General features: G+C 44.5%; 1 protein-coding gene and 1 pseudogene across 1 annotated transcript in view; one reads left to right on the top strand and one right to left on the bottom strand.

Moving 5' to 3' along the window:
- LOC124795999 (protein FAM117B-like) overlaps positions 1–26,873 on the top strand; it is a 387,013-nt gene that overhangs the window by 242,345 nt on the left and 117,795 nt on the right. The window contains exons 5-7 of the mRNA XM_047260081.1: positions 13,612–14,000; positions 19,830–19,909; positions 19,997–20,085. Coding sequence (XP_047116037.1) covers positions 13,612–14,000; positions 19,830–19,909; positions 19,997–20,085 — 558 coding nt within the window. The remainder of the gene's footprint in view (positions 1–13,611; positions 14,001–19,829; positions 19,910–19,996; positions 20,086–26,873) is intronic.
- LOC124796822 lies at positions 25,611–25,729 on the bottom strand (annotated as a pseudogene).

Here is a 26,873-nt window from a genome sequence, read left to right as displayed (position 1 = left end):
ACATGCTAATCGGATGAAGGCTACACTGTAGCCTTTTGGTTGTGAAACACTGCAACATCCATCGTACAACCCGGATCTTTCTCCGTGTGATTTCACATCTTTGGCGACCTGAAGAAAGACAATGCCTGTACGTCAGTTTAAGATGGACGAAGATATTGAGGAGTGAGTGCGGTGATTAATTTTGAATCGAACCATTCCATTTTTCCGTTGTGTTCGGTTTTCATTTGACTGCCCCTTTTATATTACTGAACGGCTAATCCTGGTCACAGTCCCAGATGCAGGTCGCTTGTCTGACGGTTCCGAGAGGCAAAAAAAAAAAAAATTTTTTTTTCCGTATTTCATATTATTATTGACTGAACTTAAAAATGTAAGATGCTGCCATAATCTTCTCATTAAGAGGTATAACCTCACGTTGAGGCTAGCAGTGTCAACAAACAACACGGTTCAAAAGGTTTAACACAAAAGTGAAGTATTAAAGTTAGAAACTCTCCATGTATCTTGAGTCAGCGTGACTCACAGTGCCCAAATTACCCATACTATATTCGTCCAGTAGTGACAATGTGAGTACTTAGCAGCTTCCAAAAACTTTGAAAATAATGTCAGATCTGTTCGAAACTTCTTCTCGATGACACATTTCACAAAACGAAAAAATAAAAAGTTTATCGGTTACTACATCCTGTGCACCACCTGAAGATGAGTCTGAGAAGGTTCGTAAACCTGTTTATGGAATAGGTAACTATTTCAAAAAAGTGAGTTCAGTTTTCTGTATTTATACTACATTTTCGCTGTTGGTGCAGTAAAACTGCCGTATCAAGCACGAAATTTTAATTTATATCTTCTTTACTACTAATTGTATCCGCAACACATTTTACCGGAAGTGACTACAAACAACATTGAATGTATCTGCAAAATGATTTCATTGGTTGCCACAAAATTTAAGAGTTATGAACTCATAACCATTGCGATGCGTGAACAGCTACCTTCTGTTTAAAACGGGGCCCAAATTACCCTGAATATACATATCCAGTGTATGATAATGAGAGGCCGGCCGGAGTGGCGGAGCGGTTCTAAGCGCTACAATCTGGCACCGCGCTACCACTACGGTCGCAGGTTCGAATTCTGCCTCGGGCATGGATGTGTGTGACGTCCTTAGGTTAGTTAGGCTTAAGTAGTTCTAAGTTCTAGAGGACTGATGACCTCAGCAGTTAAGTCCCATAGTGGTCAGAGTCATTTGAACCATTTTGATAATGAGAGCAATTGGTGACTTTCAGCAAACTTTAAAAATAATTTCAAATATTTTCTATTTTCCTGATCATGCGCTTAAGATCAGATATTTAACGCGTTAAATTAGACGTCTGTAGCTGTTTTATCCATGGGGGGTTCGATTCGGGGGTGCGGTTACTGTTACTGTTCCGCTGCCCCTCCGTCACTATTTCTCATGCTACACGAAAAGAGAGCTAACTTCCCCGTCAGCCTCTTATCGTCTAACGCACACAAGGGAATGGATTCGTGGGCCCCGGGCAATCACATGCAATATCAGTAACATTAGCTTCTGAGGTCTGAAGCTCAGTGCGAAGGAAGCTATTCTGAAAGATTACTGCGTCAGATTAGTCTGTGCTGAACAGTTGGCAGTAAAGCTGTTCGATCAATGCTTTTAGTAGTTCCATTACATTTACGGGTTAAAATGCACGTAATTCAATGGTAATGTTTCATAAAGTTGAGTCACGTATAAGCTTTTTGTTTCCATTAGAACCATAATAAATTGTGACCGTAAAATTTAATTTTTATTTTGTTGAATGTGCACCATAAATCGAAAGATGCAATACAGTGTTTCCTTTACTTTTCCAATTCCCATGTCTCACTTGCTTGGCAATGGGAACTCCAGGTTTGGGTTTAAATAGCTTTATGTAGGTGGGAGATAGGAAAACACGCAACGGCAAGTACAAAACAGTAGTGAGACCAGTTATGATACACGCAGCTGAGGCAAGGCCCGAAACATCAAAAGCTAGAAGACTTTTGGAAACCACGGAAATGAAAATAATGTGAGGGTTACAGGAAGCAGACAGACAGACAGACACACACACAAACAGAGAGAGAGAGAGAGAGAGGGGGGGGGGGGGGAGGGGGGAGGAGGGGAGAGAGAGAGAGAGAGAGAGAGAGAGAGAGAGAGAGAGAGAGAGAGGAGGGGGAGAGGGGGAGAGAGAGAGACAGAGAAAAGTGAAAGCATCAGAAAAGAATGTAAATTGGACACCATTAATGAGTTAGTACATAAGAAAAGCATGAATGGAACGAACGTGTAGACACGATTAATGAACGGAAGATTGTTAAAATCGTAAAAACTAATTACCAGTTGCCAAAAAAAAAAAAGACAGGCGGTCCAAGGCAAAGATGGAGTGACAACGTAGAGTGCAGGACTGAAAGGAACGGGCTTTAGCGTAGGAAGAATGGAGGAGGAATAAGATTATAAACACTGGTTGTAAACCAATATATTTCCCTTCATGAAAAATGATGTGTTCTCAGGGAACAGAATTTCCTCTCTTTCAGTTCCACGTACCCTGTAGTCTACATTTTGGAACTTTGTGGTAAGGTCTTATGGGACCAAACTGCTGATTTCAACGGTCCCGGTGCTTACGAACTACTTAATCTAACTTAAAACTAACTTACGCTAAGGATAACACACTCATCCATACCTGAGAGAGGACTCGAACCTCCGACGGAGGGAGCCACGCGGACCGTGACAAGACGCCTGAGACCGCACGGGTACCCCGCGGGGCCTTTATAATTTTGGCTGACTGATATTATATGTTGTTCTTTTCCAAATTACTTTCGTTTTTGTTTTATTTACAATCAAACTGAATTCTGTTTCGTAATTTCTTGTATTTCTTCTTACTGCGGTGTCGTGTTGTGTGCTGCTGTGTGGTATAATGTTTATGTAGTGTAGTCCAGAATTTACAAATTACACAATTTGTGACCTACCAATGCTGCATAGTGTAATAGGCCAGTAGTGTGTACCTTCTGGATTCCAGATGAACAGATATCTGTGGGCAGCACCCAAACTTCGTTATAGGTGTTGTTATTATTACTATTTTCTTGTATTAACGTAGTTATCCTATGTAGATTCCCCCCTCCCCTTAAACAGCGTGCTTAGTTATTACTATAACCATTTGAAATCTTGTTAAAATATTGTGTGCTCTATCATCCCAATTCGTGTGCAACAGTCGGTCTGTTTTATATAGATAACAGACCGAAAAAAGTTCACCTCTTCTTACTATTGCCAAGAAAATAATTCTACTCGTTCCGTTTAACGTTGCTTTCCTTTCTTCGTGCAATTTCACTTTTGCCATAAATTTGCCTTTTTTAAATTAGTTTTCGACGTTCACTCTCAGCCATAATCTACAAACCTTAGTTAAACCTTTTCACTGTGTGATTATCTTTTTTAGTTGTTCTTCTGCAATATAGTGTCTTGATGAAACTGTAATTTCCAGATTCACTTTTATACTTCAGATCACTTTTAGAGTTCGGAAAGAATCATTCTGTTTTTCTAAGTCAAACGTTTGCAATCATAATTGTATTTTGTTTTTATTTTGTTTCACTGCACGTGAGCAATTCATTTGAGGAAACAGTATGCACCAAGCTATAAAAAAATGTTTAAACTCAAATTAGTAGATTCTTAATTAGTGACGCAATGCGTTTCGACCCATCATCTAGTTATCTAGTTAGCTACAGAGGACCGGAGAAGGACAAGAAAGACAATCGGCCGTTCTTCTCCCTCTCTATCTCTCTCTCTCTCTCTCTATCTATATATCTCTCTCTTCTTTCCCAAAGGAACCATATCGGCATTTTGCTGTAAGTGATTTAAAGAAGCTGCGTAAACCCTTTGATATGGACGGCCTTACGATGATTTTAAGCCCCCCTTATCCAAGATTCAATTACTGCGTCTTAATGTGAGTGCTGGCTCGCTGGGCGATGCATCTTTGTAGCTCCTCTAAGACACAATTCGCATTGGCAGCAATAGGAGCTCGTAAGAGGAGCTACCTAGACAGGGCCCATGTGTAGACAGCGGGGTATAGACTTTATGTTATGCGAAGCTCGATACGCGACACTAGAATTACAATTTAAACGGGGATTACTATTTACTGCGCCATTTAAGCCCGCGTATAATGTTCATTAGGAGGATTACGGCGGTAGTACGCTGGTAACTCAACCAGCATTAACAGTGCTGCGAAAAGGTGTATCTTCAACTGCCCCCCCCCTCCCCCCCCTCCCTGCGCCATCCCCACAACGCCGGTCGCGCTAAGTTTCTGTCAACAAACACTGCTCGCTGTATGCTCAGCGACGCCTGGCAAGTAACTAAGAGTCACTCTATATTCAGTTTTCATTACAACTGAATGCTTATTGTGTTCAGTTCATAATACTATTAATATCAGGGCCATATGACTCAACACTGAAGTGCGTGCTAGAGAGACGTGGTGGAATCATCCCTTGCAAAACATGTTTACTCGACTCTTCCGGAATACTCATCGGGTTGTACTCCACAAGCCAGAATTACCATGGTTACCAAACGGCTGAAAAGAAAGGTCATTCAAACCGGGTCAGCACGAGCTGTTACCTCAACAAAAGACACTGAGTTAACAGCTCCAGTTGACCCGGTTTGAATGAGGTTGCTTTCCTCTGGTTATGGTACAATTGCCTGTACTAGAGTGCAGAGTTGGAGGCCATGAATGTTTGTCGTAATGTTTCTGAGTAGTCAGAAACATATATTTTGCGGACTTCGATTACAACTTACGTTTGTAGCACGTGCCTGAAGAATCTCCGACATCGATGCCACTACGACTTAAAGAACACAACTATAAGCAAAACTGTGCATACGGTGAAATCTCCATCAGCTTGTAACCTGTAACATTGAGGCTCCACTGTACCTAAGGCATAAAATCGAAAACTTCGTTGTTATTTTGACTAGCTTTCTCCAGTTTCTTAGTGTAACCTACGTTCTTCCGTTATGAATCATCTCTTGAGAGTAAAGGATCTCATTATTTTTTTTGTCACTGACGCGACGTGGCCGCCAAGATTTCCCTTCCTCCGACACTCTTCAGCAGCACTTACAATCCGAAGTCCTCGATTACGTACGGTATATATTCAAACCTCACTGTTTCTGTCCTCTATCATTCCTTCTAATGTCGTGCATGTTGTTCAATGTCGCCTTGCCACTTTTTCTAGTGTTTTCCACATATTCTTTTCCTCGCAGATTCTGCGGAAGATCTATTCATTTCTTATCGTATATATTATTTTTCACGATCGTTCTGTAACAACACACCTCAAACGCTTAGATTCTCTTCATAAACGGTTTATTCGTAGTCCGCAATTCATTTCCGTACAATTCTGTGCTTCAGACATGAACTCTTAGAAATTTCCTCCTCATGTTAAGGTCCACTAGACGTCCTCTAGCGAGGAATGTCCTCTTTGCCTGTGCTAGTGTGCTTCTCGTACCTTACTCTCTTCCAAAATACCAGAAATCCTTCACTTCGTGTGGGATGTGAACCCCAGCTGTGATGTTAAGTTTATCGTTGTAATGAAGCCTCTTGGTGTAAAACCTTCAGTTGGAGGCCTCTCCGGCGACTTGCGTGTACATGAATAAACGACATCCGGCGTACTCACACGGTCACCCATCCAAGCACTAACCGATACTCACATTGCTTAACATCGGTGATCGGCCACGAACATGTGTTACCAACGCGCAACGTTGTTGGCAGTTGATACTATTCTCATTTCTAGTATTGCTTAACACTTCTGTCTGTCTTTGATTTACTATCAGTCCATATCCTACGCTTAATAAACTTCATACCATTCAATAGGTCCTATAATTCTTACTCATTCTCATTGAAGATAAAAATACCATCATTGAAATTTATACATCCTGAATTCGAACACACGTCTCAAACATTCCTTTATTTCTCTTCTTACTTCTTAGATATAAATGTTCAACAATAGAGACTTACATTACCGCTTTTTCCGTTTGTAATCCTAGGACGTCTCTCTCGGTCTTCCAGGCTTACTGTTCGGTCTCCGTACTTAGACATATTGTTTCTATCCGTCTTTCCCTTTAGTGTATTTATCTAAGGATTTCTAATATTTTGCACCATTTAATGTTGTCGAATCTGTTCGCTACATCTACAAATCTTATGAAAGTCTTTTCGTACGTTTTACGCAGCTTTCCACGATACCCACCCTGTACGAGATATTTCATCTACGTGTAACTACTGCAAATTGCGTCCATTTGGACCCCTCTCGTATTTCCTTCCCCTCCCCAAAGCTGCCAAATTATCAATACCTTAATGTCTCATAAAGATGTGTCCTATCAACCGATACCTTCTTTTAGTCAAATTTTCTCTCCAGTGCAGTCCAGTATCTCTTTATTATAAAGAAAATTGAGAGCTGCATCTTCGGACTGAAGACCATAACAACAACCTCTTAATTAATTATCTGATCTTCTCGTCCAATCTTCGATTCACACAGTTAATTTTCAGCATTCTTCTGTAGCAGCACGCCAAAAGCTTACGGTCTCTTTTTGTCTGAACTGTTTATCGTCTATATTTTACTTCCGCGAGAGGTTACACTCTAGACAAATACATTCATAAAATAGTCCCAAACACTTAAATTGGTGTTCGATGTCAACAAATTTTTCTTTTCGAGAAACGCTTTCGTAGCTATTGCCAGTCTGTATTTATATCCTCTCTACTTCAGCCACTGTCACTGATTTTGCTGAAAATAATTTTCTTATCTATTTCCCTCGGCACCGGCGATTTTAATTCGACTACAACTCATTACCATTATCTTACTTTTCTTTATATAAGTCATATAACCTCTCTTTAACAAACAATCCATTTGCTGTATTTTCCAGAATTACAATGTCAGCAGGAAACTGAAAAGTTTTTGTTGGTTTTTCTTGTCCCTGAACTATAATTTTCTTTCCAAATTTCTCCTTGACTTTTTTATTCTTAGTTCAATGTACAGAGTGTATGACATAATTGTCAAGTGCGATGTGCATCTTATAAAGGAAAGTTCCAACTTATCGGCAGACTGTTGTATGCCAAAGTATATTTCATTCAAATCAATGTTTGATGTTAATAGTTTCCGGATTTTTCGGTGACCAAAGATATGTGTACTGACGCTTCTCCCATCTGATAACGATCTAGAATGGCGGTTGATATTACCATTTCAACCTCCGCTGTAGCAGTATCCACTATGACGACTCTTCGTTCCTGAATTTCACGGATTCGTCGTAATTATTGTCGATGCTAATAGGTTATGGGCTGGCTCTGAGCACTATGGTACTTAACGTCTGACGTCATCAATCCCCTAGACTTAGAACTACTTAAACCTAACCAACCTAAGGACATCACACACACCCATGCCCGAGGCAGGATTCGAACCTGCGACCGTAGCAGCAGCGCGGTTCCGGACTGAAGCGCATAGAACCGCTAGTGCACCCGGCTGGCAATAGGTTATGGGTCGTTGTAATGTAGCAGTTTCTGGAGTACAAATAGATACACAGCAGAGTATCGCGGAATAAATATTGAAAATGCGCTAAGACAATTTCAGTCATATAAAATTGCACACCACATGTATAATGTAAAATTGCACACCAGGTATATCATATACTATTGTACACCACTTGCATCATATAAAATTGCACGCAAGATACATATTGGAATAAACTGGAGATCATTTTTTTGAATTAAACACAAGGAGCAAGACGTGCTGTGTCCTTAGAATGTTGCTACTTATATATTTTCCCTTTCATAGAACCTATGAGTACATAAAGATACATCTAAACTTTAGTGGTCTTCTTGTTCTTGTTCTTCTTCTTCTGTATGTAGACCACCATACACACGCCCTGCAGTAGTGAATTAAGTGACCCTCTTTTCTTTTTAGTCATTATCACTCCTCGTCTAACAGTCTGCATTCCATTTCTTACCACATTCCGCAAGTATAAATAATTCTTTGCGTCCACACTCACACTCTTAGCGTTTTTCGTGCATCGTGCAGCAAACCAGGTCAACAAAAGCAATTACTTCTCTTTCTAGAACGCACTGTCCTTCAACTGTTCTCATCTTCATGTTCCTTTGGCTTACAGAGAAGTTTATTTCGCCAGTCACAGCACTCATACGACAGTAAGCATACATGTACACTATTTTATAGATTAATTTACTCACTATACAACGTAGACGACATAATGAGAGAAAAGAAAGAGGAAAACAATAACCAAATAAAATTTCGTCTGATAGCGACCGTTCTGATGTCCCCACTACTTCCTATTTATTTATTGCATCTTTAGAGACCTGTTACCTAATATTTTAAAACGGTGTTACATACTTGATATTTCGTTCGACATCCTTTTTGCAGTTTTTTTTTTTTTTTGTCTGCAACATTGGAGACAAAATAAATAATTTCTAAAGTAACAAATTTGAGATTGAAATATAAATCAAATTTTATTGTTTCAAGAAGAATGTAAAACGATGGTGGCATAGAGGCGAGATTTGTTAGTGCCAGCCGGCCGAAGTGGCCGTGCGGTTAAAGGCGCTGCAGTCTGGAACCGCAAGACCGCTACGTCGCAGGTTCGAATCCTGCCTCGGGCATGGATGTTTGTGATGTCCTTAGGTTAGTTCGGTTTAACTAGTTCTAAGTTCTAGGGGACTAATGACCTCAGCAGTTGAGTCCCATAGTGCTCAGAGCCATTTGAACCATTTTTTTGTTAGTGCCATCACAGGTTGTGAGTGGAAGTGAATATCTCGAAATGGTTCCTTCGAGCTGGTGACTGCCAGTCACAACAAAATAGTGTAAGTTACTAGTAGAGAAATGGTATTTCTAATGCTACGCATCATCATTCATCCATATACAACACTGGGCGCTTTCGTTGGCAGGCTGCGAGCACCTTACACTACATTTACTCTAGTATTCGCTATCCTTAACTATTATTTAGGTGACACGTTCAATTTTTCTGTTCATTTTGGCATGTTATGTCAGATTCATAATTCTAGGTGTCTTTTTTACTGTTGCTTATCTCCTCTACAGTGTCAGTTGGTGTCGCTGTCCACCCTCTGGAGAATGTTGTTACGCTGCTTATGTGCATGTCTGTTATGTCGTGTCCGGAGGCACTCTTCATGTACTTTTTTTAAAATACTGTATGTTAATGCATTTAATTGTGCCCATTGTTCTTTCTATCTTATTGCAGTGTATACAGGGTGATTTAAAAAAAAAAAACGTTTACAAACTGACATGGCACATCGGGCATACAACGAGTATCAGTAATCACATAGTAGTCGCGGGTCGCAAACGCACGAGAGGGCGCTACGGTCACGTGTGGGCAGGAATCGTCGAAGACGTTTGCTGAACCATAAGTTCTCCCGAACCCACTTGATGGTCGATGGTCGCCTGTTTCTGGTATTCCTACGCGAGGTTCTGCCGGACGTGGGGAATGATGTTGCCTGCATTCGATTTCAGCACGACGGAGACCCCGTGCATCTCAACCTATAATTTAGCCCACATCTGCAGGCAACCTTTCCCGGTCGCTGGATGGGTCGCGGTGGCCTAATCGCATGTCCATCACGACCAACCGATCTGTCCTCAGTCGAGTTTTTCCTCTGGAGATATCTGAAGGGCCTCGTATATGAACTGTTACATCACCAGAGGACATAATGGACAGGATTGTTGCGGCAGCAGCATGTCTTCGAGATACAGCAAGTAACTCTGAGAGGGGTTCAGTGCGGCTTGTCTCGATGTATCCAGCCAAAACATTTAGCATATCCTGTAGTGGGCGTCTACTTGTAGCATGTCGCTAAATAACTGTAGAGCCCGACGTGCCATCTGCCTGTATATGTTCACACATCAAGAAACGTTTTGTCTTACCCAGGTTCCCAGAAATCCTGAAGATAGACGTTGACTGAGGATATTGCATCACAGTCACAGTCCCTTTGATTGTTCAGAGATGTCACTAAACCCGCCCAAAGATGTAAACAACCATGCGTGAGCAGCGCCTATTAGACGGAGGGGTCCGACAGCCGATCAGTTCGAGTCATTCCACCAGGAAGGAGGTACACGGCTTGTGTTGTCTGTAGTTCAACCATGCCTAGACGGTCAATACCGGTGTTCGATCGCGCCCTCATTGTTACTTTGTGCCAGGCAGGGCTCCCAACAAGAGAAGTGTCCAGGCGTCTCGAAGTGAACCAAAATGGTGTTGTTTGGACATGGAGGAGGTACAGAGAGGCAGGAAATGTCGATGACGTGCCTCGCTTAGGCCGCCCAAGGGCTACTACTGCAGTGGATGACCGATACATACGGATTATGGCTAGGAGGAATACTGACAGCAACGCCACCTTGTTGAATAATGCTTTTCGTGCAGCCACAGGACGTCGTCTTACGACTCAAACTGTGCGGAATAGGCTGCACGATGCGCAACTTCACTCCCGACAGCCATGGCAAGGTCCATCTTTGCAACCACGACACCATGGAGGGCGGTACAGATGGGCCCAACATCATGCCGAATGGACCTTTCAGGATTGGCATCACGTTCTCTTCACCGATGAGTGTCGCATATGCCTTCAACTAGACAATCGTCGGAGACGTGTTTGGAGGCAACCCGGTCATGCTGAACGCCTTAGACTCACTGTCCAGCGAGTGCAGTAAAGTGGAGGTTCCTTGCTGTTTTGGGGTGGCATTATGTGGGGCCAACGTACGCCGCTGGTGGTCATGGAAAGCGTCGTAACGGCTGTACGATACGTGAATGCCATCCTCCGACCTTCAGTACAACCACATCGGCCGCATATTGGCGAGGCATTCGTCTTCATGGACGACATTTGTCACCCTCATCGTGCACATCTAGTGAACGACTTCGTCCAGGGTAACGAGATCGCTCGACTAGAGTTTCCAGCCTATTCTTCAGACATTAACGCTATCGAATATGCCTGGAATGGATTGAAACGGCTGTTTATGGACGACGCGACCTACCAACCACACTGAGGGATCTACGCCGGGACAATCTGGACCAACAGTACCTTGATGAACTTGTGGATAGTATGCCACGACGAATACTGGCAGGTATCGAAGCAAGAGCGGCCTGCAGCGGCTAAGTCCCGCTCAAGATCACACTGCTTCTGGCGGCAGAGTGCATAATTAAATTTTTTTTTGTTTAAAATATGGGAGAGATAAGGAGAGGAAATAAGGAATTGGTATTGTCTATAATAGAACATTAAATCACCAGTAATCTTTATTTTACTATTGTTGTTTCCCACTTTGGCCCATATAAAGAGATACTCGTCTGCATTAAGCTTCATCCTTCTTCGTGTAGGCAAAGTAAATGGCTTGTCTGGCACCAGAGTACCAGTGGGAACTTTAGCGAGTAGCCCTGTACTCTCAGTTATACTCCAAGTCTTCCAAGCCAAGATGTTTGCATCAGGGAAAGCTTCAAGACCAGCATAATCAGCATGGTTCCCCCATACTACAGCCAAGGGCAGCCACATACTACCTCCAGACACAGCAGAAACATCACACGTAAACTGCATTCGTGCCGGCCGGAGTGGCCGTGCGGTTCTAGGCGCTACAGTCTGGAACCGAGCGACCGCTGCGGTCGCAGGTTCGAATCCTGCCTCGGGCATTGATGTGTGTGATGTCATTATTTTAGTTAGGTTTAATTAGTTCTAAGTTCTAGGTGACTGATGACCTCAGAAGTTAAGTCGCATAGTGCTCAGAGCCATTTGAACCATTTTTTGAACTGCATTCGTAGTCCACGGAAAACATTTAGACCTCCCATCAGCTCCTGCTTGTTAAATTGTCCAGCCAAGTCAATGTGTATGGCTCTCAATGTCTCATACACAGGAATACTGCGCTGCCATCGCCGACGATATTCACGTCGCAAATTCATTGCAGAGGCACGTTAACACACAGTATTAGAGGTACCGGCGCGTACAGCAGTCTGGACCACCACCTCTGAAGGTCTCACTGTATGGTGGTGCAACATGCAATGTGTGGTTTCCATGAGCAATAAAAAGGGCGGAAATGATGTTTATGTTGTTCTCTATTCCAATATTTTGTTCAGATTACGGAACTCTCGGAACCGAGGTGATGCAAAACTTTTCTTGGTATGTGTATTTATGTTTCTCTGGGAGGTTATAGGGACATCAAACAAATATTTTTCCCTAATGTCATTTTTTCCTATGAGGATTATTTAAACCGGTGGAGGCCGTATTCCGCTCTTCAGTTGTTAGGGGCCGTATTACGATCTTTAGTTGTTAGAGAGCGTATTACGCTCTTCAGTTGTAGGCAACTGCTGTCCACCAGTGTAGTAGTGCATTGTCTCTGTTTACTAATGGAGCGATACACCTGGAGTGAGTATACTGATGCAGTTGGTGTGTACTACGTAGCGCACCACAACGGACGAGCCGCACAGCGGATTGATCAACAAGTGCGGTTCTTCGTTAATGCGTGAATCGGTGTTGTTGGGGACTGTTTAATTGGGCCGTATCTGCTACCTAGGCTATTAAATGGCAGGCACTATTACAATTTTCTCACCAGAGCATTTACAGACTTTCTGGAAGATGTCCCTCTCCCTACAGGACAACGCATGTGGTTCCGACATGACGGGTTGGCCAGCACATTTCAGTCACCGTGTGCGTCGATTCCTGAACCGAAGGTTCCCAAAAACGTGGACTGGCAAAGGTGGTCCTGTACCATGACCTGCTCGATCCACAGGTAAGTCCGCTCTGGACTTTTTTGTGTGGGGAGAGATGCGCAATCTTGTTTACACAACTCCTGTTGCACCAGAAGAGGATCTGGTAGCCCGGATAGTAGCAGCAGCAGGAACAATTCAAGATACTCCTGCGGTTTTTGCCCGTGTCAGACAGAACATGATCCGACGGTGTAAATTTTGTTTACATGTCAATGGAGGCATTTTTGAAAATCTACTGTAATTCAAATTGGGTTGTGTTAAAGTGTTGTCTCTTGTTCATAAAAATATGGAAAAGTGTTTGTTGGTTTAATTAATTTGCCGCCAGAGAAATCTTCCTCTACCGGTTTAAATACACCTCATAGGAAAAAATGACATTCGGGAAAAATATTTGTTTTGATGTCCCCTGCAAACTCAAAAAAATGGTTCAAATGGCTCTGAGCACTATGGGACTTAACATCTGAGGTCATCAGTCCCCTAGAACTTAGAACTACTTAAACCTGACTAACCTAAGGACATCACACACATCCAAGCCCGAGGCAGGATTCGAACCTGCGACCGTAGCGGTCGCGCGGTTCCAGACTGAAGCGCCTAGAACCGCTCGACCACAACGGCCGGCCCTACAAACTCCCAGAGTTTGTCGGTTAAAATACTTTTCACCCTGTACGTAGTCTAAGTGTTGGCATGTCTGTTGTTGGCTTATTGCCCGTGGAAGATAGATAGAATGTGTTCTTGGAACCTTCCTCCACACTTACGAATGTAGGTGTGTGTCTCGGATTCACGCGATTTAAGTTCGTGGGATAAGTTCAGTGTCCAGTTAAGTAATATGCTGCGTGATAAGTGAAGTTAGTTTCCGCGTAGCCGTGGTGTTAACGCCTGACTGTTGGCCACAGATGCCGGCCGGCCGCTGCTCGTCGCTGCAGACGAGGTCTCCGGCGCCCCCGCGGCACGCCTGCCCGCCCCCGGCCTCGCCGCCTCCTCCGCTCCCGCAGGCACGGCCGCCGCCTCCGGACACGCCGGCGCCCCCGCCCCCCGGGGGCAGTGGGTGCTCGCGGCTGTGTCCCATCCCGGAGGGCTGGCCCGTAGGAGTGCCGCGTCCCATCTGGCCGCCGAAGCACCTGGATGCGCTGTACGCCGCGCTGGCCAAGCACACTGAGCACGAGCCCGCCGCCGCCGTCGCAGCCGCTGCCGCCGTCACGGCGCGGGACCACGCCAGCGACACCGCCTCCTCGTCCGCTAGCAGCGGCTTCGGCGATGACCACCCGCCTTGTCTCTCCACCAGGTACCTCACCCTCTCACCTACCACACTAGTGTTACAAAAAGGTACGGCCAAACTTTCAGGAAACATTCCTCACACACAAGTAAAGAAAAGATATTATGTGGACATGTGTCCGGAAACGCATAATTTCCATGTTAGAGCTCATTTTAGTTTCGTCAGTATGTACTGATTCATCGCCAGTTGGCCCAATTGAAGGAAGGTAATGTTGACTTCGGTGCTTGTGTTGACATGCGGCTCATTGCTCTACAGTACTAGCATCAAGCACATCAGTACGTAGCATCAACAGGTTAGTGTTCATCACGAACGTGGTATTGCAGTCAGTGCAATGTTTACAAATGCGGAGTTGGCAGATGCCCATTTGATGTATGTATTAGCACGGGGCAATAGCCGTGGCGCGGTACGTTTGTATCGAGACAGATTTTCAGAACGAAGGTGTCCCGACAGGAAGAAGTTCGAAGCAATTGATCGGCGTCTTAGGGAGCACGGAACATTCCAGCCTGTGACTCGCGACTGGGGAAGACCTAGAACGACGAGGACCCTGCAATGGACGAGGCAATTCTTCGTGCAGTTCACGATAAACCTGATGTCAGCGTCAGAGAAGTTGCTGCTGTACAAGGTAACGCTGACCACGTCACTGTATGGAGAGTGCTACGGCAGAACCAGTTGTTTTCGTACCATGTACAGCGTGTGCAGGCACTATCAGCAGCTGATTGGCCTCCACGGGTACAGTTCTGAGAATGGTTCATCCAACAATGTGTCAATCCTCATTTCAGTGCAAATGTTCTCTTCACGGATGAGGCTTCATTCCAACGTGATCAAATTGTAAATTTTCACAATCAACATGTGTGGGCTGACGAGAATCCGCACGCAATTGTGCAATCACGTCATCAACACAGATTTTCTGTGAACGTTTGGCCAGGCATTGTTGGTGATGTCTTGATTGGGCCCCATGTTCTTCCACCTACGCTCAATGGAGCACGTTATCATGATTTCATACGGGATACTCTACCTGTGCTGCTAGAACATGTGCCTTTACAAGTACGACACAACATGTGGTTCATGCACGATGGAGCTCCTGCACATATCAGCCGAAGTGTTCGTACGCTTCTCAACAACAGATTCGCCCGATGGATTGGTAGAGGCGGACCAATTCCCTGGCCTCCACGCTCTCCTGACCTCAACCCTCTTGACTTTCATTTATGGGGGCATTTGAAAGCTCTTGTCTACGCAACCCCGGTACCAAATGTAGAGACTCTTCGTGCTCGTATTGTGGACAGATGTGATACAATACGCCATTCTCCAGGGCTGCATCAGCACATCAGGGATTCCATGCGACGGAGGGTGGATGCATGTATCCTCGCTAACGGAGGACAATTTGAATATTTCCTGTAACAAAGAGTTTGAAGTCACGCTGGTACGTTCTGTTGCCGTGCGTTTCCATTCCATGATTAATGTGATTTGAAGAGAAGTAATAAAATCAGCTCTAACATGGAAAGTAAGCGTTTCCGGACACATGTCCACATAACATATTTTCTTTCTTTGTGTGTGAGGAATGTTTCCTGAAAGTTCGGCCGTACCTTTTTGTAACACCCTGTATACAGGGTGGCCTATTGATCGTGACCGGGCCAAATATCTCACGAAATAAGCGTCAAACGAAAAAACGACAACGAACGAAACTTGTCTAGCTTGAAGGGGGAAACCAGATGGATCTATGGTTGGCCCGCTAGATGGCGCTGCCATAGGTCAAATAGATATCAACTGCGTTTTTTTAATAGGAACCTCCATTTTTTATTACATATTCGTGTAGTACGTAAAGAAATATGAATGTTTCGAGCGGCTGAAAATAGAGTAAGAGACGAAGTGTGGGACGTACACGCCTCATCACGGAACGTGGCAGTCGGAGATTTGGTCACACTGTAAATAATGATAAGCGGCGGTCTCTGGTAGATCTGAGACCTGCCTACAGTGTAAAATGATGGTCCAGGTGTGTTTCAGAGCATACCGTCCAGTGTATGCATTGTTAAGCAGAGGGTTCCACAGCTGACAGCTTTTACGTATTCTCATGTTGACCCAACGACATCTCGAACTACGACTGAAGTGGTGACGGTATCATCGAGATTGAGGCCGTGGATCAAAAAAAGAGTGTCACTTTTTCGGATGAATATACGTCATTGTTACACCAGGTTGATGGCGTGTCCGAATAGGCCATCAGTCATGCGAACGGGGCCGGCCGGAGTGGCCATGCGGTTCTAGGCGCTACAGTCTGGAACCGCGCGACTGCTAAGGTCGCAGGTTCGAATCCTGCCTCGGGCGTGGATGTGTGTGATGACCTTAGGTTAGTTAGGTTTAATTAGTTCTAAGTTCTAGGCGAGTGATGACCTCAGAAGTTAAGTAGCATAGTGCTCAGAGCCACGCGAACGGGTGCTCCAAACTAGCTTCGCGCCACAGGCGCATTCCAGTGGGGATAGTGTTAGTTAATGGGGATATTCACCGGGGTTTCTATGGGCATTTGATAGGAATAGAAGACACCATTACAGCTTTTGACTACGTGAACATAACTACAGAGCATATCCAACCCAGCACACTTGGTGTCACCCTCACGACGATGGCATTTCTGTGTCACAAGGCCAGATCGTGGCACGGTGCTTAGAGGATCACGACAGCGATGTTGATTCGCCAGACCTGAGCCCGATGGAACACATCTGGGACAATGTCGGGCGCCAGTTTCTCGTGCACAAATCAACGACCTGTAATTTAAAGACGATTCTTTTGAAAAGAAAAATCTTGTGGTCCTATGCGTAAGTTAAAATACACCTCCAGTTTCTACCTCAAATCGTGTAGCAGATATACAGAGGGGTCCAAAAAATGTGTCCACTGTTGAAAAGTCCATAACTTGCAAACTAATTGACGGAGTTGTCTCATCTTTGGTGAAAGTGTAGCTTATAGTCCAACTTAAAGATATCACTATAGGTGTTCGAAATGGTCACCATTAACATCCACACACAAACGATGCCGCCGAACTGCAGGACGAACTACTGACTGCGACGTGTTCAGTTGGATATTTGCACATGAATGTACGATGGATTCTCGAAGTTCATCCAATGTGCGTGGCTTTTGTCGATAAACGACGTCCTTTGGTTTTCCCTACAGGTAAAAGTCCAGAGGAGTTAGGTCTGGGGAAAGTGGTGGATACTCCACAGCACCTCTACGGCCTATCCATCTTCTTGGTACGTTTTCGTTGAGATATGCCATAAAACGATTTTGGTAGTGGGTTGGGGCACCATCTTGTTGAAAGTACACTCATGCGTCTTCATAAAAGTCTCGGATGGCAGGTAAAATGGATGTCTGAAGCTTCTGAAGGTACACCTCACCGGTAACTATGCCGTCAAAGAAGAATGGCCCACTCAAGCCCCGGCAAGACAACCCACACCACACATTTACTCCTGGCAAATTCACGGCTTTGTATACATGGACGTTCGGATTTGCGGCGGCCCAGTAGATGCAATTGTGGCGATTTACTGTGCACTGAGTTTGAACTGTGCCTCATCAGACCACACAATCATCTCTGCAAACTCTTCATCGTTGCGCACCATGTTAGTAAACCACTCTCAGTACTCCATTCTACGATCTGGGTCGTCCTCGTTCATTGCGTGTAGCAATCGTGGGATGTAGCACTTCCACTTTGCTGTCTTCAAAATTCGCCGAACACTTGAGCGAATCACTCCAGTTTCACGGGCACGCTGTCTCATAGACTTCTGTGTTGAGCGAGTGAAATGTTGTAACACACGACGGGAGTTAGCTGGACTTGTTATTGTTACAGGTCGTCCAGATTTTTCTTTGTGTACATCTTTAACACAGCCTACGGCTTCAAATTTGTCTCGAACGCGACGAATCGTTAAACGTGTCGGTGGCTCTGTTTGATACTCATTTCGCCATTGCCGTTGAACCTTATTAATGTTTTCGTACTTCAAAACTGACTTCCTTCCATCGAATGTAAGCCTTGCTCCAGCCATGTTTACTCGAGTAACTAGATGCAACTAAGAACAAAACACTATCTGGCGCCTGTCATCTGACAGAACAAAACAGCGCAATACAACGCTTGTGTGGCGATTGCCGGAGCTACAAATTATTACACTACCAAAGATGAGACAACTCCGTTAATTAGTTTGCTAGTTATGGACTTTTAAACAGTGGATGCAGTTTTTTGGACCCCTCTGTATATTACGAAATTGGATTAATCTTTATGAAACAAGAAAAAAAAACATTGAAACCTTCCCGTCGCCTCTGTATCTCTTTTTTTTCTTACGCAACTTTCCCTTCTACAATAATCTATGAAACCTTTCCTTAGGATTTATATCTATTGCTTAATAATAACAAATGAAATCTTCCCTTTGAAATTTATTCTCTTTCTCAATCTTCGCATACAAATTTAATTGCTGCTTATTAAAAGCGATTTTCTGATTATTTCGACGAAACATAGAATGTGTCGTCGTCGTGGCCCTCAGTCGTTATCTGCAATAACTCAAAACTGTTCCTTACCTTTTTTACTGTTACTGGATCGCCATCTGACTGCTACATCGAACTGCGACATGAATATACTTACTATGTTTTACTATACTCTATTAACTGCTGGTGGGCTGTTATAAGAAGTGGCTGTATTTATTACCAAAGCTGACGTTATTCTTCAATAGCAAAGCTGACATTATTCTATAATTAATTTGACTGAAGTTACGTAATTCACAGTTACACTTTTTCTTGACAACAATAAAATTTTTGCAAAGTTTTACGTTGATGGTTTTTGGGATGGATTATAATCAGTAATTGCAACATTGCTGGCAAAAATTAATTATATTCTGAATGAAATGATTTTACAAACGTTCAAATGGGACTTACTTTTTACAATAATCTTACAACTAGCATTGCGCAAACATACCTTCAGTGGCCTCTAGTTTCTCAAAGAAAATAGTTCATTAATGTTAGTTCCTCTTATGATAATAGTTAACTGTTGTCTCTGTACATCCGTTTATAATCTCTTGTAAATCATAGCTGGTGGCTGGCAGGCACACTGCTCCTCTCAACCTCACGCTTCAGACTTACTACCAACTCGCTTCACATCTCGCTTACTACTGACTTCCTACGAACGCTCAAGTGCCGTCTCTCCTGCCAACAATGCTGTCTGGTGCAGACAGTCCCTGCTACCATAACAAAATGTATCATTGCGCGGTCATTCCCGCTCTTTTCTTAAAATGTATCCATACGCGATCTCTCCCGCCCTTTTTAAAATATCAATTTGCGGTCTCTCTTGCCAACAATACTTTGGTGCAGACATTCCCTGCTACCACAATTATTTCCAGCATGACAAATATTAGTCATTCCTACTTAATTCTATTAATAAAATACAAACATCTTTCATAAATTGTGGTTTGACAATAGACAATAGAAATATACACGTCTTACAACATATTCAGTAATTTTGCGAAGAGGGTTCGATGTGGCAACTTTAGCAAAAATATTTTATAATGTTGCTTATAATCCGTCTTGATTGCATGAAATGTTTATTCACATGACCGGTTTCGGTTCCTCTAGAACCATCTCCAGATCTGCAATTTCGGTTGCAGGAATAATCCGTGTGTGGACGGCTTACTCCTGTAACCGAAATTGCAGATCTGAAGATGGTTCTAGAGGAACCGAAACCGGTCATGTGAATAAACATTTTATGCGCTCAAAACGGATTATAAGTCACATTATAAAACCACTGATTGCGGTTATCCCATCAGACATTATGTCTGTTTTTTGAAAAAAAAAGATTTTTGATAGCGATTTCTGCAACAGGCTGGTGTGTGGGGAACGCTGTTCTGCGAAGTCGATGTCGTCGTCGCGGGAGAAGCTGCTGTCGGCGCGCCCGGACGCCGGTGCTGGCGTCGGCGTCGGGGGCGTGTGCAGGCCGCAGCCCGCGGCGCCGCTCGGCAAGAGGCCCGGCGTCGGGACGGCGGGGGTGGCGGCGGCGGCGGCGGTGGCTGCGAGTGGACACTGGCCCGGCGTTACGCCTGGCGACGTCTGCCTGCAGTCCAAGGACGGCGTCCTCTGGGTGAGTGTCTCGCAACAAACAACACGATCGGCCCGCTACCAGTAACGTCCAATTAGGACAGCAGTATAGCACATTAAGTGAAAGGGTATCTGGTAATGCACTCCATGGAGTGAAAGATGTTTACATGTATACTCTGCCAACCACTGTGGCGCTGATATGGTTGATACTGGTGTACACCGTCCCATTCGTCATGCGTCAAAATCTCTCTTATCGCATTTTCAGCAGTCTCTGAGCGAGTTGTCGGTGTAAACCGGGAGCGGTAGTGGAGTGGTAAGACACTGGACTCCTGTTGGGGACGACGGCGATTCAGATTTATGTTTTCCGTGATTTCCCGAAATCGCTTAAGGGGGGTAGGACGTCAAACGGGCCCACTTGGAACAGGAGAGGCACCACAGGACATTTTAATTTTCACTGTCTACACTTTTAAAAATAAATTCATAAAACTTTCTCAGAATGACCAGAAAGGATTCAGTATTTACATTTGTAGCGGTGGAAGTTCAAAAATATAAGAAAATAATTTATTTTTTTGACATTTGTATTTCACCTTTTTCTCACTTACCATTGGCTGCATTTGTTGCTATAGCTACACTTTTCTTCATAAGTAAGGGAGATTCGTCGATGAATTTTGCACAACCATACTTACAGGTGAATGAAACTCTAAAATTTTCCAAATCTATTAAAAACTGTGGTAAAAATTGAGATAATTAACTATAAAATTAGAATTTTTTCTGAACATGTAGCTTAAAATATAACAGCACACCCATTTTTTCATAAATTAAATAATTTCTAGAGTTTCATACACCTGTAAGTATGGTTTATATGCTGTTCATCGAAGAATCTCTCTTACGTATGAAGAAACGTGTACCTATAGCAAGCAACAAACCAGCCAATAGAAGTGAAAAAAATGATGAACTTTCACATGTAAATTTTTTTTAACTTCCACTGCTGTGATTGTGAATCCTTAATCCTTCCTGGTCATGCTGACAAAGTTTTATGAATTTATTCGTAAAAGTATAGAGAGTGGAAATTAAAATGTCCTGTGGTGCCTCTCCTGCTCCAAGACGGCCCGTTTGACGTCCTACCCCCCTTAAGGCTAATGCCGTGATGGGTCTCGGCCGATTTCATTCCCTGTCCTTCCTCTGTCCGATGTTGTACTCAAACTCTAATGACTCTGTCGTCGACAGGTCATTACCTATCTTCCCATTCAATGCAAGCAATATCCGTTTCTTAAATTTAGCAAATCGGCGTTGCATTTCTCCCAAAGGTTCCCATTTGAATTCTCTGAGCATTTATAATGTTCCTTTGTTTGAGGTATTTTGATACAGGTAATACACAACTTGACAACTGCTAAGGAATAACGGACACTTGCTAACAACCCCCAATTGTTAGTTAGCAAGTTCAGTTACTCCTTATCAACTGTCAAGTACAGCGAACAGTTGCTACGGATCACCGAATCTATGTTAGCAGTAGGAAATGGCAGGACGCGTTAGCTGCAGCGAAGCCTGTCCACGAACGCTCTGTAAGCATTCGGCAGTTCATGCAGTACGGTGTTTGAGGAAGGTGGTTGTGGAACAGTCTAGTACGCGCTCAGTGTGGTATCGCGACATGTCTGCAAGACATAATTTGAGTGCTTACGAACATAGACGAGCAGTTTGGCGGCTCGAAGCCAGTCAAAGTGTCACTACTGTGGCTACAGTAATGTGTGAGCCTAAGGCGATTAAAAAATGGCCACTGAAGGTGGAAATGCTACGTGAAAACATACCCGTGGTCGTAGGCGAACAACCACACCGCAACAGGATCGATACGTAGTCCTACACGCGAGAACGTACAATCACACCGAGGCAGATTGGTTCAGACATTGCAACTGTTAGCATTTCGCGGCCGGTTTGTTTGCTCGGAAGCCTGTTAAATGCATACCACTTCAACTTCACGATAGTCTGCACTGTGGAAAATGATTCTGGCCATGAGAGTGAGAGGGAGAGAGGGAGGGGGGGAGGGGAGGGGGGGGGGGGAGAAGGAACACGTTACGCACCTCAGAATGTTACTGAACGCCATTGTGATACCGTTACAGCTCAGTGGTATTGCAGGGAGATTATTCTGGATCATGTTCGTCTGTTTAGCGGTGCGGTAGGTCTCGTCTTTCTGTTTATGGACGGCAATGTCCGCCCACACAGGACAGCTGCGGTGTCGGACACACTAGAAAGTGAAGAAATTGAACTTATGGAATTTCCTGCGTACTCTTCGGGCCTAAACCCTAAAGAGCATGTCTGGGATGCTCTTAGCAGACGTGTTTCTCAACGAACGTCCCTTTCCGGAACAGTGTAAGAACTGGAAACCGCCTTCAGAGTGGAGAGGGGCAATATCCCCCAATCTTCTCAGCAGTTTGTTAGCCAGCACGAATAACAGTTGCAAAAATGTGCGTTAGTCGCCAAGGAGGGCTTATTCCTTACTAACAGTCCAATATCGACCTTTACATAGGGAAACCAGCCTGTGTCAAACATGAACGTCATTTACATCTATCATCCTTCTTTCCCAAGTAGTGAAATCTGTACCATTTTTCGTTATAAATGAACTACTGCAACTTTATTATGTATGTACCTTGTTTCATGTCGTCCATCATTGTCTGTGATTATTCTTGTCCATCAGAATCTCTGTTCCTTAGCAACTGTCAAGCAGGGTACATCTTCCAAAGAGCTATAAAGACCTCTCAAGCGCCTGTAGTTCCATCGATATCTACTGTCTGGTTCTTTCTCTTCGTTTGGTTATTTCTTCAGTCTATTTACATTTGAAGAGAACTACCGTCCTATAAACAAAGAGAAGATTCTAGGTACTTCATTTTCATTTCATTACGATGGTCCTGCGACAGTACTTATGTGTTGGGCCTGATGCTGTACTATTAAAGCAGCTGCCTGCAAACCGAGTGGTCGCAGGATCGGATCCTGGTCGGACAACGGAAATTTTTAGTCAGCTTTTAGTCCACCCTTTACCTTCCCACGTTGTGAAGAGTCCTCAGGCGCAACACGTGGTTCGTATTCCATATAGAACTTCAGATCTCCCTTCCCGGTTGGATAACTAGTTTACATCAGGGACACAAAAGTCGCCGAAGGACTGTCCAATTGTGACACTAGCACCCGGCCATTAACCCACACGAAATTATTGTTATTATTTTTGTGGCGGTGTTCGTAGCGACAAACACTTGGCTGTAGAAAGGGCTTACGAAGTCACCGCCACACTTTTAATAGCGGGCCGACCGGTCCGCTGGAACAGTGAACAGAAAGATGAAAACCCGAACACTCATATTAAATAAAGGTCGGTACTTATCTTTTATTAATGAAGATACAGTAACACAGTAGTGAACTCGGTGTCTACAGAAATCTGTCTAGTTCGAGTCGAAGCGGCTAGGTCAGCGTCGGCTGACGACAAACAACAACTCTGCTGCGATGAACACACAACTGACTAGCAAGTACACAATTCGGTGGCGAGTATACAACTGAGCGGCGAATACAGAACTGCCCTAGCGCTCACGACTCCAGCGCTTAAGAGGCCAGAAGCCAGCGGTGGCGCGCGCAGACTTGCGGCGATTTCCTGTATCGCTGGCGCTGCTTATGCGGACGGCGTCCGGACTTTGATGCTGCCAACCTTTTGGCAGCGGGCTCGGTTGGCATTACTGGCTAGGATACAACAATTATTATTATTATTATTATTAGCATTACCATTCACCTGTAAGCAACAGCGTCATCAGCGAACAATTAGTACTGCTGACTGTATCTGATAAGTAGTTTGCTCATACTTTAATGTCTGTTGAACATTTGCCATCCTGTATTAGTTACTGTGTTATACTAGTCACAGTTTGTGCTAGCCGATCAGGTACACCTCTCAACGATATGAATCTTCTTTCGGGGCTCTCACAGCGAAGCGTACCATTTAAGGTGTTGATCTAAAGTAGAAGAAATTGGGTCTGAAACATGCCTGTTCCGTTCACCAAGTGCACCTGGAGTCAAACATAATGCTTTCATGAGGTAGTCTGCTTGCAATATACACAATCGCCACATAGCCAAATAGTGTCAGGCAACAGCTATGTCAAAAATACGTGGGAAAAAGATTAACAGTATTTTACAACAATTTATTTAGCTGGAGTGTGAAGATTGAGCTTAAAACTAAACTAAACTCCGTCCGAACAGGCCTTGGAGGGCCCAACGGAACCGACCGGCCGCCGTGTCAACCTCAGCCCATAGGCGTCACTGGATACGGATATGGAGGGGCATGTGGTTAGCTCATAAATAGCTCTGAGCATTATGAGACTTAACATCTGAGGTCATCAGTCCCCTAGAACTTCCAGCTACTTAAACCTTACTAACCTAAGGGACATGAAAGGAGTCGAGGGACATGAAAGGGAAGCAGTGGTTGAGAAGGGAGTGAGACTGGGTTGTAGCCTCTCCCCGATGTTATTCAACCTGTATATTGAGCAAGCAGTAAAGGAAACAAAAGAAAAATTCAGAGTAGGTATTAAAATCCATGGAGAAGAAATAACAACTTTGAGGTTCGCCGACTTGGAAGAGTAGTTGAACGGCATGGACAGTGTCTTGAAAGGAGGATATAAGATGAACACCAACAAAAGCAAAACGAGGATAATGGAATGTAGTCGAATTAAGTCGAGTGATGCTGAGGGAATTAGATTAGGAAATGAGACACTTAAAGTAGTAAAGGAGTTCTGCTATTTGGGGAGCAAAATAACTGATGATGGTCGAGGTAGAGAGGATATAAAATGTAGACTGGCAATGGCAAGGAAAGCGTTTCTGAAGAAGGGAAATTTGTTAACATCGAGTGTAGATTTAAGTGTCAGGAAGTCGTTTCTGAAAGTATTTGTATGGAGTGTAGCCATGTATGGAAGTGAAACGTGGACGATAAATAGTTTAGGCAAGAAGAGAATAGAAGCTTTCAAAATGTGGTGCTACAGAAGAATGCTGAAGATTAGATGGGTAGATCACATAACTAATGAGGAGGTACTGAATAGTGTTGAGGAGAAGAGGAGTTTGTGGCACAACTTGACTAGAAGAAGGGATCGGTTTATAGGACATGTTCTGAGGCATCAAGGGATCACAAATTTAGCATTGGAGGGCAGCTTGGAGGGTAAAACTCGTAGAGGGAGACGAAGAGATGAATACACTAAGCAGATTCAGAAGGATGTAGGTTGCAGTAAGTACTGGGAGATGAAGAAGCTTTCACAGGATAGAGTAGCATGGAGAGCTGCATCAAACCAGTCTCAGGACTGAAGATCACAACAACAACAACAACAACAACCTAAGGACAGCACACACATCCATGCCCGAGGCAGGATTCGAACTTGCGACCGTAGCGATTGCGCAATTCCAGACTGAAGCGCCTAGAACCGCTCGGCCACAACGGCCGGCAAGTGGTTAGCACACCGCTCTCCCGGCAACGCGAGACGTGTACGAGACCGGGACCGCTACTTCTCAATCAAGTAGATCGTCAGTTTGCGTCACAAGGGCTGAGTGCACCCCGCTTGCCAACAGCGCTCGGCAGACCGTATGGTCACCCATCCAAGTGCTAGCCCCAGCCCGACAGTGCTTAACTTCGGTGAACTGACGGGAACCGGTGTTACCACTGCGGCAAGGCCGTTGGCTAAGATCGAGCTTATGCGTGTTCAAACTTTGGCATAGTCCTAAATCCAGCGAACAATAACTAAGATCACTTGTATAATGCCCCGTTTGGGTCTTATTAGCGGTGTAGATGAGACCTGAGACACTCGTCGCGAACCTGTACTAATACTGTCTCGAGGCACTGCCTGCTGAGTAGAGCGGTACGCCTGTCAACATTCATGTTTAGCGGATGCACCTCCACTTGGGAATTATTTGTGAGACGTAAGACGGCTGCGTAACTTAGTCCGTATGGTTGGCGCCCTTTCTGTAGTCGGACCGTAGGAATGTTGCGCCTGAGAAGTAGGCAGGTTTCACCCTCCTAGGCAGGCCGTGTCCCGCCCTGCCAAACGCCTTCCACTAGGAGTGGACGCGGTATCTACTGTGAGACTGGTTTACTAGTACGGGTAGAGCCTCTCGGGCGTCCTTTACGCGTTGCAGTATCAATCACTCGCCCCTCGAGCTGACACCCGGCCTCGTGCACGTCCAGAGGAAGACAGGAGAGCGTGATGTGGAGCAGCCGAGAAGTGGAGCGCCTGTGCGTCCTCGGCAGTGACTGACGGCGCACGATTCGGCGGGTAGACCGATGTGGCCGAAGAAGGCCGGCCGTGACGTGGGGGCGGCTCTCTGTCCGCGCCTCCCGGATCTGCGAGCGCCGCAGTCACTGGGGGCAGCCTCCGTCCAACCTCATCGGCCGGAGTAGGCGCGCGTGTCCGGTATGCAGCGGGCGCCTTGCAACACCTACTGTTCACAGCCCACGGTGGGACCGAGGTGACGAAGCGACACCTTAGTGGTAAAAGAGTGCTTCAGTTGTAAGACAGCACCTGTTGTCACGCAGTCGCCTGCCCAGAACACGCACTGTAGTCTAATGTGAATTACACAGAGGGGTCCAAAAAATGTATCCACTGTTGAAAAGTCCATAACTTGCAAACTAACTGACGGAGTTGTCTCATTTTTTGTGAAAGTGTAGCTTAAAGTCCAACTTAAAGATATCACTGTAGGTGTTCGAAATGGTCACCATTAACATCCTCACACAAACGATGCAGCCGAACTGCAGCACGACCTACTGACAGCAACGTGTTCAGTTGGATATTTGCACATGATTGTACGATGGATTCTCGAAGTTCATCC

Source organism: Schistocerca piceifrons, chromosome 4 (assembly GCF_021461385.2).
Source record: "Schistocerca piceifrons isolate TAMUIC-IGC-003096 chromosome 4, iqSchPice1.1, whole genome shotgun sequence".
Classification (NCBI taxonomy): domain Eukaryota; kingdom Metazoa; phylum Arthropoda; class Insecta; order Orthoptera; family Acrididae; genus Schistocerca; species Schistocerca piceifrons.
This window is presented reverse-complemented; position numbering and strand designations above follow the sequence as displayed.